A 16242-nucleotide genomic window follows, 5' to 3' on the forward strand; every position below is an offset into this window, starting at 1 on the left:
AGTAACTCAGGAGGGCCTGGCCATGAAAGGAAGACTCCCAGTGCTGTCCAGGATTCACAGAGAGCCCAAATTATCCTGCAACCATTTAAAACTGAATTCACCATTGGAAAGCTTTCAAAAGAGGGCATTTGCAGACTCAGATGGTTTCCTTGGCAAGCTCTTCTGAACATTCAAAGATGACACGGCCCCAGTCCTGCTTGATCTCTTCCAGAAAACAAAACGCAGAACGTTGTGCGGCCCATCTTTTGTAAATGGCATTCTCTGATACATAAACTGAACCAAGGGCTGGCGAGACGGTTCAGTGGTAAAAGCACTTGCTGCCAAGCCTGACAGTCTGAGTTCAATCCCCAGAAACCACACGGGGAAAGGAAGGAATGACTTCTTCCAGTTGTCCTTCCGTATGCATGCCACGGCCCACGCACATACGTGTACATAACACAAAAACAAATTTAACCAGACCGTGACAGCACAAGAAGAAGGCTAAAGGAAGCTTTCCTAACTTGTGAACACAAAAAATGTATTTAATAAAATATTAGCAAACAAGGAGATGTTCCCACCTGGGATCATGTGGTCCAGGCAGGGAGCCAACCCAAGATGCTCACCCATCCAGCGGAACCAGGAAGGCCTAGATGGGCAGACCACACACAGAAGGACCCCTGCCTGGTACCACACTGCACAGGTAGGGCATAGGTCTCCTGAGACCAGTCCTGAGACAATCCCAGACACCCAGAGACCCAGGTGCCGCTAAGAAGAGCAAGAAAGTGATGGAGAAAAGGAAGACAAAGAGAAACAGAAGGATGTGGGCACAGTGAAGAGAGGCAGAACTGGAGACTTGAGGGTAGTGAGGAACAGTCTGATGTGAGTACCTGCTGATGCCACCTAAGGCCATGGTGAGATCCTGGCTTGTGCTGCCACCAAAGGCCATGTCTGGGTCCATGGCCCTGCAGTAGCAAGGATCTATTACCACCAAAGGCCAATCTGATTGTCTGAGCTGCTACCTGGGGCCATGTTGAAGTCTGAGGGCTATGCAGAACTGGCCCCACCCCTTGCCTGGGCATTGTGGGAGAGCTGGCCCTGAGGGCATGAGAGCCGGAGAGCTGACTGACCCTGCCCCTAGCCAACTGTAGTTCTCAGGAGAGGGGTCGAACATCTCCCTAGAAGCACGGTAGAGAGCTCTGATTGCAAGAGTTGTAGTGAGCTGGCACCAAGGGTGTGAGTGTGGAAGAGCTGGGACTTTCACTCATCTCTAGAGTGGTGGCATGGGCAAGGGAGAGATGTCCTCCTTCCTCCCGCCCCTCATCACCTGCAGCAGGCAGAAGAGCTAGCCCTGGGGTCATCAGAACAGAGCTGTCTCTGCCCCTCATCACCTGCAGCACTCAGGAGAATGGGTCCTGCACCTTGCCTGGGCAGCACAGTAGAGCTGACCCTGGTGGCAGGAGCACTGACAAGCTAGAGGGCATCAGTGTGAGGGAACTGGCCCCACGACTTATCTGCTGTACAGAGGCACAAATGAGGCAGAAATGCCTCCCCATACCTTATCCTTTGCCACCTATGCCAGGTGGGAGAACTGGCCTTATTCTTCACACAGCTGCAAAACTTGGGAGAGCAGGCTCAGCACCTCACCAGGGTAGGACAGTAGAGCTGGATGAGTAGGCCCTGAGGGCATTAGAGCCGGAGAGCTGGCTCTGCCCCTTGCTGGCTTTGGATGACCTAGCAGAGCAGGAATGGAGAGTTGGTAGGCCAGACAACTCAGCTACCCCTCCGGCCCAGATCCAGGGCTTTAAGTTAGTTCATCCCAACATCTACCCCATAGATGAACTACTGGAGTGCATAAAGGGGCCAGTCCTACAGATCCAAAACTCCAGGATCTCCATGACACAGGGCAACAACAGGTCTCTGAGAGGCGATTCAGTGACGGTCTAGTATTGGTAGAGTAGCAGAAACCAGAGGCCTCAGACCAGATCAATGACTCAATGAAATGATCATTGAATGGAAGCAAAGAAGTGTGGACCAAAGGGCATACTGTGTGGCACACCGTGACACACTAAGGTTTCCACAACAAGTTGCTTTTCTTTGTTGGGGGTGTTGCAAGGGTAAAATGCAGGTACAAGGGAACGGGAATGAAAGGGATTTAGGTACATGGTGTGAAATTCACACACACACACACACAAAGTTTTAAAAAAATAGCAACCAAAATGTCTGACATATAACAAGAATAACATGCCGTGACTGAGTGGACTTTATTGTGGAGATATAAAACCTGCCTGTCTGCATAGACACATACGCAGTGTATGCACAGACATGCAGACAGAACACTCATACACATAAATTTTATTTAAAAAAAAATAAAAGGTTTACTTTGAAACCAGATCAAGACAACTTGACATGGAAAGTAGAACCACATAGGTGGGCGAAACCAAGGAATCCCGAAGATAAACTCACATCGATGGCCAGTTAAGTTACAAACACAAAATGAACTCAGTAAAGAAATGACGACCTCTCTCACAAGGTGTCTGAGAGCCGATATCCACAGGTAACACAGTCGTGTGCTTAAAGGCACACCTAATCTTTTAAAAACTAAACCGATCGTATTCCCCACACATCTAGATGAAGCTGACTTTTGACTTAACCAGTCCAAGATCGTTTCAATTCTGAGAGTAGAGGGTCAAGGGGGAGAGCCTGAGAATGTCACGGCACTTTACCTGGACAGGGGTGGATGACATAACTGTGGAGTGATTTGGTTATGGCCCCATGACTCCTAATTATTCTTCTTCTCTATTCTCCCAGACAGAGGAAAGCACAAAGACCCCTGTCTATTGATTAGGTCGAAAGTGATCAGAGGACCAAAACCAGGCCTCCCTGTGTGTCCTTGATCTAATAATGAGAGCGTTTGGGGCTCCATGCTTAGTCTTCACAGCAGGATATCCTGTTTTGCCTTTACTCGGTGTTTTCTCACGCTCTCATTTCTTCCTGGCATGTAAAGGTTGGTCATACATTACCCTGATTGATCCTCAGTTTGGCTGTGCTAGGTTGAGCTCACCAGGGACATTTCAATACTCAGACTTCTCACGAAGAGTGAAAAACATACCCATCCCACAGGGACTGTATTTCAACCCAGTTTAAACTGAAGCTTGCCGGGTGTGGTGACACACAACTGTAATCCAAGCACTGGGAGGCAGAGGTAGTAGGTGGATCTCTACCAGTCTGAAGTCAGCCTGATCTACACAAAGAATTCCAGACCAGCCAGCAGGTTGGTCTATGCAGTGAGACACTGTCTTGAATAACAAACAAAATTACCAAAGCTTAAATCTCTCCCTCACCACACACACACACACACACACACACTATCTTCTTTTTGTAGACTTACGTATATGTGTGTATATGCCACGTTTTATGCGTACACATGGAAACAGGTTTGCGTATACAACATGAAGTCAATGTTCAGGGTCTTTCTGAATCATTCTTATTTTTTGAGACACTGTCATTGAACCGGGAACTCCTCAATTCAGCCAGACAGAAGCAAGCTCCAGGGATCTGCCATCCTCAACTGCCCCACCCCAGGTCCCCCACTGCTGGGATCACTAGCATGGGCCGCCACACTTGACTTTTTACACGCATCCTGGAAATCCAAATTCACACCCTCTGACTGAGCCACCTCTCCAGCACACATCTGAGATGACTCAGATGAGTTTGAATACAGCCTTTTGCTCTTGTCCCCTCTATTGTAGAAATGTGCTAAGGCCTGGCAGATCCAATTTCAATATCACTCTGCTGGCCTTGTGTCTAAGGACTGCCTGGGCTGACACCACAGTGAAGGAATGGGAGGGTTCTCTTCCTTTGTAGTTAGTTGCTGTAAGTCACCCCCAGTCCAGGACTTTTGTTTGAACAAATACAAAGTAAAAATGGTCTAAGTACGCAGCAAAGCTTACAGGTTTATTAGCGGTAAGTGTGGTAACTTCTCTTTTAATGTTTCAGTGGTAGTTCTAGCAACAAATCCATAAAAGCTTAATTTTTATACAAATAGTTTTATTACAAATTTGAATTCTTAAGAAATACACATTTAAAGAAATTACACAGAAGGCCTTAGTAGTCTTAAAAAACGTTGGTTTTTTTTTGGGGGGGGGGTATTTTTAGTGAAATGTCACTTCAAGCTTAGTGGTCCGAGTCTGCCCTCCTGTGACCTGTCCACTCCCTGCAGGAGCTGCGTCACAGCTCGTGAGGAACTGGGAAGTGGTGTGGCCTCTGTGTGCTCGGGGTATGAAAAGCCTGCCAGGATGCAGGATGAAGGATGCTAACAAAGGCTGTCATACTGGAAGTCAGTCATTCAGTCTGTGGTTAGTGTTGCAAACCCTGAAAATACTCCGTGCAGAGCACAGCAGTAAGCGCCAGGCTCGGAGCCCATTATCATAGACACCATGTTTAGGAATGGGTTTGGCTTTGGTTGTGCACCTCCTTTGGTTTAGGGGTGAGTGAGGAAAACTGGTGTTTCACATTTGGTGGCCTGGTGTTGGAAACCCTGTGAAAGGATAGTACAGTTTCTCGAGAGAGGAAAACAAAGTGCGCTTTATTTAACAACGGGCTCTACGCTAGAACTTGACTTGCCTAATCGCTGACACCTATATAAATTACTAATATATATATATATATTCATTTATTTACTTATTTTCCGTCTAACCTTTGGACCATCTTTATTCCACAGGAAAGCCATGACTTCCTCAAAAGCAGCTGCGTAGTACCACGCAGGGTATAAGTTTGTGTTTGGGGCTGAAAAGATGGAATTCCATGTAGATGGTGGAAGAAACCAGTTTCTTTGACTGCTATCTGCACAGCCCATCGAGGGACCTGATGTGGAAACACTGGACAGTGGGTTGACAGCACTCACGTCTGGGGTGACAGGATGAAGCGGGCTGTGGGCTGTGTGGACAGCGCCGCACGCCCCTAGCACCTTTGGGTTTCTCATGGAGTTCTTGCCCCAGACATCAGTGCACTGGATTGCAAAAGGCAATTCATCTTTTATTGGATCAGGAGCGCCATTTGGTATGTGCCATTATGGAAAGCTCGTTGCTGTCTGTCCTTCTCCTTCAGCAAACAGAGGCCAACGAAGCGGGGTGTGTTAGTTACGGAAATCCTTATAAGGCACTTTATGGTTTTCATAGTGGACAGTGAGGTACATAGGATATAATTCTAGGGTTCATTGCTGTTAACAATACAACAGGAGGGAGGAGAGGACAAGGAGGGAGTAGCACCATGTTGTGACGGTGGCAGAGGCGAGCATCGTTATGTTCTTCTCATGCACACTTGGCAGCGGCTGACGTGCGTGCGCAGCTCCCCTGCCTTCAAGGTGGACGGCGTGGGCTTCCTGTAACACAACAGAGTTTCGCCATTAGCATCAGTCTGGAGTCACGGAGCAACAGAAATGCAGGTGCTTTAAGGAGTCAGAAGGTCCTTAGCCCCAGCTCCCAAGCCCCACGATCCCTAAGGGACCAGATATACACCCATCCACAGTGGTGACAATCAGCACCGGGGTCTGTGGTTCTACAACACGGGAATGTTTTAGACATGACCTACATGTATGATCCCACCAGAGCCCAGCTGAGGGCACCTCACCTCTCAGCCACAGGACTGTCTTTTGTATTATAACTAGCTTTTCCTTGTCTCTAATAGGTTAGAGCCTTCCCAGGGTATAGAGGAACATTATTCTTCTCCACAATATTTACCAGACAGTGAGTGTTCATTACATTTTGCTGGATGGTAGGGTAAGTGATAGGTCTGGAATAATGAACTGGCACTCAAAACATGTTCATAACCCTGAACGTGTTTATAAACACATGGCCTGAGGTGAGGCCAAAGAGAGAAGGAGACATTTAGCAGCCGAGACTCTCTTGACCCTTATTTCAGTCATTGGAGAGGTGAAATCCCACCTCTGATTGGTACTTATCAAATTCAACTCAGTGTAGCTCACCACATGTAAGAACATCTTGTCCTGAACTTGAAGGAGTTTATCTTAGCAAATTCCATTGCAAATTCTAGGTTTAAATTTTTTTTTTATCTAATTGTGTTTAAGGAAACAGTTTGGCTCATTATACCAGGCTGCTAGTTCTAAGCAAAACTCACATTTTCGGCTATTAACCTTACAATGAAACCCACCCCAGCCCCAGCAGAGGGGTAAGGAGCAGACTCTAATTTCCATAACTGAACTAGACTGTGTTTGCTAATGCTGCATCGGACAGTTTCCTATATACTAAGAGTAGAGCACAGGAGACTTTGGGATGTCTAGCAAATGCCCTGAGCTGAAAAACAAAATAACTGCAGAATTCATCATGGCAGCCTCAGAAACAGAGATGACAGAGAGGATTATCTGCAGGAGAGAGCGGCCATGTCTAGGGAGGAGCGTCTGCCTGGGCCGTTGTGGGATGGAGCATGGAGGAATGTAACATGCTCCTGATCACTGGAGGTGGACCAAACTAATTTCAACCAAGCCAGCATCCTGGGATCATTGTTTTCAGATGAATCTCAGAAACAGGAAGGGAAAAGCAAGGAAAAACTTGCCTATTATTCCAGTAATATTTGTGCTGAAAGAAACATCTTTTGTTAAGTTCCTTAGAAAGTACCTTCCACATACCCTCCACCCATTAAGTAAATACCACAGAGATGAGCCAAACAGCCCTCCTTGGTGGCTATTAAGGATACAATGTTTCACATGCCGTTTGACCATTTCAGCTGCTTTTTATAACATTTTAGCACATTCATCTACAAAAATGACAAATGACCTCTTTTCTTTCTCAGCTCCCCAGCAAATGGAAGAATGGAGTCCATCACCTTGGATCACCTTTGAAAACCATACAGGCTGTCTGCCCTCTCAGAACAGACTCCGATTTGATGGGTTATAGGAAACAAAAGAGAAAGGGCTGTCGGGGTCCTGAGCCCTCTGATTCTAACTCACTTGAACATCTCGCTTCTCTCTATAGTGGCGAGCCAAAAGCTGTAAGCATTTGCGTAGTAATTGCACGTCCCTCTGCCATGGCACTCGATGAATGGGGCACTTCTAAACTCTTCCAGACAGGACCCGGGGGATGCAAGGGCTTGGCCAGAACCTTCAGCACCAGCGCTGGTGTGCTGTGGAACAAGCATAAGGCATGAGTCTGAGGTTTTATCACCCAGAACCCAGAGAGAGATTCACCGTCCTACAAAGGAGCCAGGATGCTCCTCAGGGAGGTTCCAGCTCCCTCTTACCCCACCTTCACCCCAGGCGCACCAACTTTGGGCTCAAAAACCTGTTCAATGGCCATGGTAGTCCACCATCCAGGCCTGCTGGCCAGGCTAGGGCTCTCAGGCCTCCACCCAATCCCAGAAACCAGACACTAGCTCCTCCCAGTATGAGGGGAGCACCCAGCCTTCTTAGAAAATAATCAAGAAGCCCTTTTCCTATCAAATACTAAGGCTGATGAATATCAGTTTGCAGGTCAGATGAACAACTCAGGTCTGCCCAGGAGTTTTAAAGAGAAAGACAAAGATGTCTATTAGGATGTTTACTTGGAGTTGGTAAATTCTTCCCCATTTTCTTACTAGTTCAGGACTTGTGTGAATCAGTCAATATTTTTCGGTGTGACAATAAAATCAAATAAGCTACAATGAGCTGTTGTAATTGGCTTTTTAAAGGAAAGGTCACAAGGAGCTAACTAACATCTGAAAACAGCCAGGTGACAAAAGAGTGCATCTCACTGCCCAGGTGCATCCCGGGTATTAACCTGGGAGGATCATTCTCCTGGCCACCATCTTGGCTGGAGCAGGTAACACTCATGTTCCCGCCCACCTCATGCTCTCTGCTTTAAAGCTCCTGTGTGTTAATAATTCATGGGAGGAGGTGGTCAAGCTTTGGGCGCTGGTCACATGGCTATGATTCACACCCTAGGAGGTCCCTGCTCATGGGAGGCAGCAACTCTCGACACAGAGGAGCAGGGAGCCCTGGAGACACTGTAGACCCCAGGAGCAATAGGCCAGGCTCCAAATTCAACAAGAGATGATCTGGAAAACTTGGAGTCATAGAAGCGACAATGACATTAATGGGGACCCTTCTAAGTGAAATGCAGTCACCCAAACACTCACCATCACGAAAGAATAACCGATCCATAGTGAGGACCAACCGTTGGGGCACTGCGGGATCTGAATGGTCTGACTGTGTACCGCCATCACCATGGCGGGCGCTTCGCAAACTGCACACCTGGAAGAGAGGAAACAGGGTTCAGTGTGGATGGGACCTGGGGATGAACCCACTCCTTGCCCTCTCTCCCTGGTTCTCCTGGCTCGGCTCTAAGTGAATAATGTGGCCAGTGCTGAGAGTCAGGCTCAGGGACTCCTTTTAGGTTGTATGAGCCTCTCTCTCTCTCCTAAAACATTCAATTCAAAAGCAGCTGATTTTTAACTATTCTATAAAAGGAATCATGGTAGAGGGAAGCACCATTCTGGCCCCTCCTCAGGACAAGGTCTCTCCTGTGACAGGCTGGCTCAAGTCCAGCCTTGACACTGCACTCCAGGGCTTGTGAAAACCATGGGTGGTCCAGTGTTTTAAAGCTCGCTCAAGTAAGAGACTACCGGATGGTGGGGGAGTGCATTGCTTAAAAACACAAACAGCAGTAGCAAAATAATTACATTCCAGGCACAGAGTGAAGAGAGTGTTAGCCACCCTGCTAAAATGAGGACAAACGTGTGAATAATTACACAAGTTCTGCATGCGTGGACAGGAAGTGGGCGGGCGGACAGCTGGGTTAGTCATTCCATTTTCTGTGCTATGTACGCGCGCATGCGTGCGTGCGTGCGTGTGTGCGTGCGTCTGTCTGTCTGTATTTGTGTCTGTATGTCTGTCTCTCCATGTATGTGTGTGTCTGTTTGTGTGTCTGTCTGTGTATCTGTCTGTGTGCTAGTGTGTCTGCCTGTCTGTCTGTGTGTCTATCTTGTGCATGTGTCTGTCTCTGTGTGTGTCTGTCTGTGCGTGAGTCTGTGTGCGTGTGTGCATGTGTGTGTGTGTGTATGTGTGTATGAATGCGCGCTCTCTCTACTTTATTCACACAAATGCAGATGAATTAAGAGGTCCCATTAAACACCAGCCACTGAAATTGAAATGGCCTTGCCCATCTGCTGCCTCTCAGGCATGGGAAATAGGACAGTTTGCCAAAGTGACCTTCCCAGGCTGCCTTAGTGCTGGGGGGCAGGGCTTCAGATGGTCAAATAGAGGGCAGTTCTGCCCTCCAGAAGGATGGACGGCTGTGGTTAGTGTCACAGCCCAGGCCATGGCAAATTCCTTTCCTCTCTGACCACCGGTCCTTTCTCTCAGGTGATGGAATTGTGACTTTATGGCCACTCCTGTCCATAGAAAGTACTTAAAAATTGTAGCCAACAGGATAAAGAAAGCAGTTGACATCTTTTTTGGCTCAAAACCAAAAAGGAAAGATTTATGTCTATGTTTCTAAAATTAAGCTTTTGGGTCTTCCCACAGGAAAGAAGGAACCTGGAAGTCCTGAGATGCTGCTGAAGACCATCCAGCTAAAGTAACTGTCAGCACAGAGAGGAGGTCACATCCCTACAACAGGGAATCATGTGTAGCTAAGGGGCCATGGCTGGAGGGCCAGACCTGGAGGGCTTCTCAAGCTGCAGGGACATAAAGAATCCTGAAATGTCAAGTCTTGGGTGTGCATTTCAGGTGTGTTCACAGAATCAGGAGCCCTGTGAAGACAAATCTCCACAGAGAAAAGAACGTCTGAGACACACAATTCCCCTGGACTGTGTCTTCAACCAAATCCTGGCATAGATACCATTCCAAAAGTAACCAAGAGACATAAAATAAGAATCATTTTCTACCTGTTTTCCAAGGAAAGCTAAAAAGAAAAACCACAAAAAGTTAGTTTTCCTTCTAGTGCCTGCAGCACAGTCTGGGCAGGAGTTGCACACAGCTGACATGTCCGTGTGGCATATTCTGTGTACTGTCTGAGTGTGGCATGCCTTGTGTACTCTTGAAGTGTAACAAATGACATTTTCCATCATAAGACCCCAAAAAGGCTGTCACAGGGGACCTCAGAGCATGACCACAGAGAGCCTGTGGTTCTCCTAGTGCCCTCTGGTCCAGCCGATCTGCCAGGCTGTCTGTCTGTCTGTCTTCACACTCATGTTTTTAAAAGACTTGTGAAGATCCAGGCATGGTGAAGCAGACTCAAAATCCAAGCACTTAAAAGGTTGAGGACATGAGGATCTCAAGTTGAAGGCCAACCTAGGCTGTATGAGATCTGCCTTCCAAGAGTACGTGCAGACGCCTGGTGCTTTCTCATAAATTCCTAAGGAAAGTTCCTGATTTCTCATTCTTTCCATCTTTAATATGTATAAACTGTTAGCCAAATGAGTCTGTCCATCTCCACGTTTCTGTTACTTCTTAGTACAACTGAGCAATAAACTTTCATTTTTATGGAAATTGGCAAAAAAAAAAAAGAAGACAGCCTTATACATTTCACTCATAAAATGTCCTGCCTTACTTCCCACCGGGCAAGCTCTTACACTGAAAACACTCCAGACGCCAAAGGAGACAGGCTTCATGCAGGAATCACTCAGCCAGAGACATACGCACTCTCAGTCGGTGTAACAGTCTCAAAAGAGCAAAATTCGATGGAAAAGGAATGTGAAATGGATTTTTACTATTGCACAATTAATTCTGTGATACTGGGGATCACACATAGTAAATTTTTGAGTGAAATAAATCTGTATTTTTTTATGCACCGACATTACATAAGCAGAAGAGATACATACTATATACTCGGTACTACAGTTCCAGGACTTCATTTTACAGCCACTGGGCTACTGTAAATAATAAAACAGAGACTGGCAAGTATTAGTGAGGATGTGAAGGAAGGGGAGAGAGCCCTTGTGCATGACTGGCAGGGATGTCAGGATGTCAAGGGCACAGCCACTGTGGAAAAACAGTAAGAAAGTGTCTCAAACACTTAGAAATAGAATCAACGTATGACTCAGCAAAAGCAAGAAGTTAGGTATAAACACCCACATCCTGAGCACCCTTAGTCAGAACAGCCAACCCAGATAACCGTGGGCAGGGGAGGTGTGGAGAAATGAAACGCAGTGTGTACCTATTCAACAGGTCATGATGCATCCTTTAAGAAAGGACATCTGGGAGCTGGAGAGATGAATTAGTGTAACTAAGAACATGCAAAGGACCCGGAGGAGGCTCCCAGCACTCACTGCAGGTGACTCTCAACTACTTGTAACTCCAGCTCTAGGGGGGGTCTGATGTCTCTGGCTACAAGGACACCTGCACTCATGTGCACGCACACACACAAACTCACAGAGAGAGAGACAGGGAGACAGAGAGACAGAGAGACAGATAGAGAAAGAGACAGAGAGATAGACACAGAGAGAGAGACAGTGGTACATGCCTTTAACCCCAGCCCTGGAAAGGCAGAAACAGACCTCTCTATACGTTCAAGGCCAGGTGTACACCGATTTCTCTTCTTTAATTTTAATATCTGCCTCTGTGGATGCCGAGCTCACCTGCTAATGAAAGGCCGGATGTTGTCCCCAGAGATGGGTGCCATAGACATGGGCATGGGCTCTGGTGTGGACAGCCAGTAGGAGTAGTCGTTCCTGGAGGCGAAGTTGCAGACGTTGTTGATGTTGCAGAAGAGGAAGGGCATTGTGCTGAACTTGCGCAGACAGCTGCCGGCCGTACCTGCACCGGGAGAACACAGAAGGAGAACACAGTGAGAGCCTGCCGTCTGGTCCGCACAGTCAACTAATGGCACAAGTAAGGTGGAAATTGATGTTTCACATTCAAAAAGAAGGAAGCAATCAGACCCAGTAGGCTAGTATGGTGGCGAGTGATTGGCAGAATAGATTTTAACTGATCAGGTAATAAGGAAACTGTAAAGAGTGATGCAGATGTGTTTGAGGACCAGTGTGCCAACAGAGGGAAGTCTGTCTCAGGAGGAGTGTTTGGAGCATGACTAGCATAGCTGTCACTGTGGGTCTTCCAGCCGCTGTGCTGACTTTACTCGGTTACATCATCAAGTACGCAACACTAGGGCATAACTTGATGGAGGGTCCCTGGAGCAGATAAAAATAGCAGGCATATATGTATGGCTTCCTGTTGGACCAAAAGAATTCGGCAGGGGAGGGAGGCAGTCCAGAAGATGTAGAGCTTCCATCGGAATCACACAGTATATTTCTAGAAGAGCCGACAGTAAGCAGCCCTATTTTAAGAGCAGTGTGCAAATTGCTACTGTATGCCACGGCAGGAACCACAACTGTACTTAATAACTAGAGTGAGATCTTAAGTGTTGTGAATTTAAAATGTCGAAGGACCAAGCTCTTATAGACCATGCTTCTCAAAAGACATATAGTAGCCGCTGAACTGAGGGGTCAGTTGTGGGGGTGGAAGGAGATTAGACTAGCCCTCCCTGGGAGACGCTGCCAACCTGATCCAACACACTGTGGCAAATAGACAAGGACACCATATACCTAATTGGGAACCCATCATATGCCACACACGGAAAGAACAGCATCTTACCCAAGTCCTGCCCGTGGGCTCGCTCATTGCCTTGGACATAGAGCAGAGAGTACCCATGGTAAAGAATCTTGGTCCCTGGGGGACACAGTGGATCATCTGTTGTCTGACTATGCCTGGTCACAAGGAAGCCATGGTCCACAGACGGGGTACCTGGGGGACCCATGGATCCTGGCAGCCCATCAGGGCCTGGTGGACCAGGAAATCCTCTCGGACCTGTCGGACAGGAGATAAATGAGTGTTATTAGCAGCTAGATTCCTCCAGCGCCCCCAGATCCTGGCTCCAAGGAACTGTAGCTAGCTGCACCGCCCCAAAGTAGCACAAGTGTCTGACCTTTCACTACATGGGACTAATGTTAAGGAAAAGACAAAATTAAGTCATCACAGGCCTCCACATGCCCCTAGGCATGGCTCTATGAGGACAGAGTGCAGCAAGAGACAACCTCTTCTGTGAGTAAATACAGCGGCCTATGCTGCAACCCCACTGTTCCATTCATAAGGAATCCTGGGCTTCTCAGAGGCGAGGGCATTACAGAGTCAGTATGACAGCTTTACTCTCATCCTGGGTACGAAACAGGGCCTCGAGGAAGTCCTCAGGTGCTGGGTCCTGCATTCCCTCAGATGGCTGAAGCCCATGCTGCCCCAGGTCTGCAGAGCTGTGCTCTTTGCACAGGGACACAACAGTGGGATAGTCATCTAGTTCCCGCTTCCCATGAAGGCCCATGAAGCTAATCCCATACCAGTGGCCTCGGGACAAACACTGACATTTTTATTTTCCACTAGCTGTGGCTAAAACAGAATTTTCATAGCTGTGGGACACACAGGGGCCCACCCTCTTGGCTACTGTGAAAAGGATACACCGTAATTGATCAACAATAGCAACCCTTAGCTCCCTTGGGAGCCTCTCTCTTCTAAGACATGGGCTACCTTGGTACCCTGCCAGTACTATTTTTAACTTCCTTTTGAGGTTTCTCAGGCCTAGGTCTATTGTTTCTGCTGTAAAGACCTACCAGGTGGTCCAAAGGGTCCAGTCTCTCCTTTCTGGCCAGGGGCACCATCGAACCCAGGGACACCTGGAGGTCCAGGCAAGCCCACTGAGCCTGTCACACCTGCAGGAAAGGGAGAAAAGTGTGTTATCTGGTCTGGTAGATAGCAAGCTGGCTGAGAAGTTATTTCTCATGTCCAGGAGGCAAGCACAGGGCCTAGACTGCTGGTGTGTCTGAGAGGTCTAATGATCCCGACAGTCCATCAAGGCCTGGGTGGGCCCAGCTTCTTCTTGCAGAGCACAAGTCTCCCCTGTTGGAGCCTCAGCTGCCACACTGTATATAATGGGTATTGCCCCAACCCTGTCCCTCAGACTGTCCCCCTGAGCTCTCTCAAGCTTCCTGCAGGTGTTATGTGACAGCCAGACCTAGAAAGGGCCAAGAAAGGGAGACAGGAAGAGAGGCCTCTCTAGCCTCCCACTCCGTGCTCTTGAGCAGTGGTTCTCAACCTGTGGGTCACAACCCCCACAGGGGTTATATATCAGAGATCCTGCATGTCAGATATTTGCATTATGATTCATAACAGCAGCAAAATTAGCAATGAAATCATTTTACAGTCGGAGGTCACCACAACATGAGGAACTGAATTAAAGGGTCACAGCATTAGGGAGGTTGAGAATCATTGCTCTAGAGCCTCAGTGTTCAAGCCACGGATAGGCTGGTGTGATGGTTTTCACATGCACAGCTATCTCATAAGCATCTTGGGGGGTAACATTTCCTGGATGCTGCTTCTAACCCCTTAGACTTCTGTCAGCCCCTTTCCCACCAGCTCCTGAGAGAAGAACGGCCAAGAGCAGCAAGGGCCTAGAGGAGGGTATACTGGAAACACAGGGAAGGAACCACAGGGCCTTTGCTCATAGACAGAGCAACTCGGGAGCCTTGTCTATGAGTGGCAATCCCAGTAGCCCATGGGAGCCTGCTGCTCCACCCTGCCAGCTGCCCTGCCAAGCAAGGTTCTGTCAGGGGCAGCCCTGCTTATACACTGAAGGCCTAAAATCAGCCATAGGCCTAAAATCAGCAATAGGCCTGACATACATGCTTGTTAACACAAAGTCTTGGGTCTCTGTGGAAAAACACTGAAACAGATAACTAGAAGCTATTATAAACAAGCAGCTTTGGTGGAAAATTGCCAGGCTGAATAGTTATAGACCTTGTAGATAGGTAACCTTGGTGGATAGTACCAACTTAGATAAGGACAAGTGAATCATAATCAGAATCATAGTGACATGTCCCCTGAACCTTCATCCAGCTAATACTCTGTTCTGAAAAATATCTGTACTCCCCTTGAACACCTACACTCCTGTGTCACCCCCTTCCCTACGTCCTGCCTTTTTTGTGTATATAACCCCTGTGTGAAAAAGTAAAAATTGCAATTTGATCAGGCTATAGACAGACGGCCATTTTTTGCATTCACCTGTTTTCCCCCATCTTCTCTTTCAGGTGACCTCCCCGGACCCCTGTTTAATGCCCTGCTGGACAGGACAGGTTCTAGATGTTTCTAACTGTGTTGAGTTTAAGCCTCTGGTGTTCCTGTATTTTGTTTGCCATTTTGGAGTGGGGAGTCTTTCAAAAACTTTATTATGTCTGGTATAGTTTTTAAAAAGTCCACATTCAAATATGAATGTGTACTGTTCAGACTCTGGGCTTAGACACATAGGGAATAGGAAACTACACACACACACACATGCACACACAGGCACCTACACAACACAAGGCCTTACCTTGCTGTCCTTTTGGACCTGGTGGTCCCTGGAGTCCTTTTAGACCAGGGGGACCCTCAGGACCAGGGAGCCCTGGTTCTCCTTTGATGACATCGTAGGGACCTGGGGGCCCAGGGGGACCTTGGAGACCTGTGGGGGATGACAGGCAGAGAATCAGCTTCACTGTCAGCAATGTGATCAATAGCAGCTTCTGCAGCCACTGTATCATCATTAAACACACCCCCACTCGACGTGTGCGACACATCCTTCTTGTTTAACTAAGCCGAAAATCCTGACCCCCCAACTCCATTTTGGAAACCAACAGCTGCCACCCTGCCCTCACTTGAAGCTGCCCATGGGCACACCAAAAGCCATCCAAAAGTCAGTGTGAGCAGTGGAAGGTAGATTTTGTTCTGTCCTGACTTTAAGTGGCTGGCATTGGTCTGATGTCAAACCCTGTGCAACATGCTAGAGCCCCAGTGCAAGGTAGTTCCGCTGGTCCCCTCTCCTCTCCCCTGGACTTGCCGAGTCACACACTGAACTATTCCACTCTCAAGACAGGCTGATGCCAAAAACTCCAACAAGAGTTACTAATCACCATTTTTTTTAAAACTGATTTTTTTTCACTCATTTGACATCCCTCAAATCCCATGCGTTTGGTAGCTTCTGCATCTGCCCAGATTATCGATAAAGCCTGGTGCAGTAACAATTCACCTACCTTTAGGGCCGGGTAGACCTTGATCTCCCTGATCTCCCTTCACTCCCTGCAGGCCTGGAAGACCTTTCTGACCTGAGGAGAAAAGGGACATTGTCTTTGCATAGAGATTTCAACCATATGCAAGAATATAGGGGTGCATAGTCACACACATGTACAAAAGTATATGTATCCAGGTACCAATATATGCAAACTGCATCCCCAAATGCAGACAGGCACATATGC

General features: G+C 47.6%; 1 protein-coding gene across 1 annotated transcript in view; it reads right to left on the reverse strand.

The window, feature by feature from the left end:
* Nucleotides 1-3908: 3908 nt before the first annotated feature.
* Nucleotides 3909-16242, reverse strand: part of Col4a1 (collagen type IV alpha 1 chain) — a 119228-nt gene continuing 106894 nt past the window's right edge. Inside the window, exons 45-52 of the mRNA XM_028766335.1 lie at nt 16021-16092; nt 15324-15452; nt 13570-13668; nt 12563-12775; nt 11548-11725; nt 8107-8221; nt 6944-7116; nt 3909-5359 (exon numbers count right to left, since the gene is read on the reverse strand). Of these exons, the coding sequence (XP_028622168.1) occupies nt 5278-5359; nt 6944-7116; nt 8107-8221; nt 11548-11725; nt 12563-12775; nt 13570-13668; nt 15324-15452; nt 16021-16092 (1061 nt within the window). The 3' untranslated portion in view covers nt 3909-5277. The remainder of the gene's footprint in view (nt 5360-6943; nt 7117-8106; nt 8222-11547; nt 11726-12562; nt 12776-13569; nt 13669-15323; nt 15453-16020; nt 16093-16242) is intronic.

Source organism: Grammomys surdaster, unplaced genomic scaffold (genome assembly GCF_004785775.1).
Source record: "Grammomys surdaster isolate TR1022 unplaced genomic scaffold, NIH_TR_1.0 167, whole genome shotgun sequence".
NCBI classification, from domain to species: domain Eukaryota; kingdom Metazoa; phylum Chordata; class Mammalia; order Rodentia; family Muridae; genus Grammomys; species Grammomys surdaster.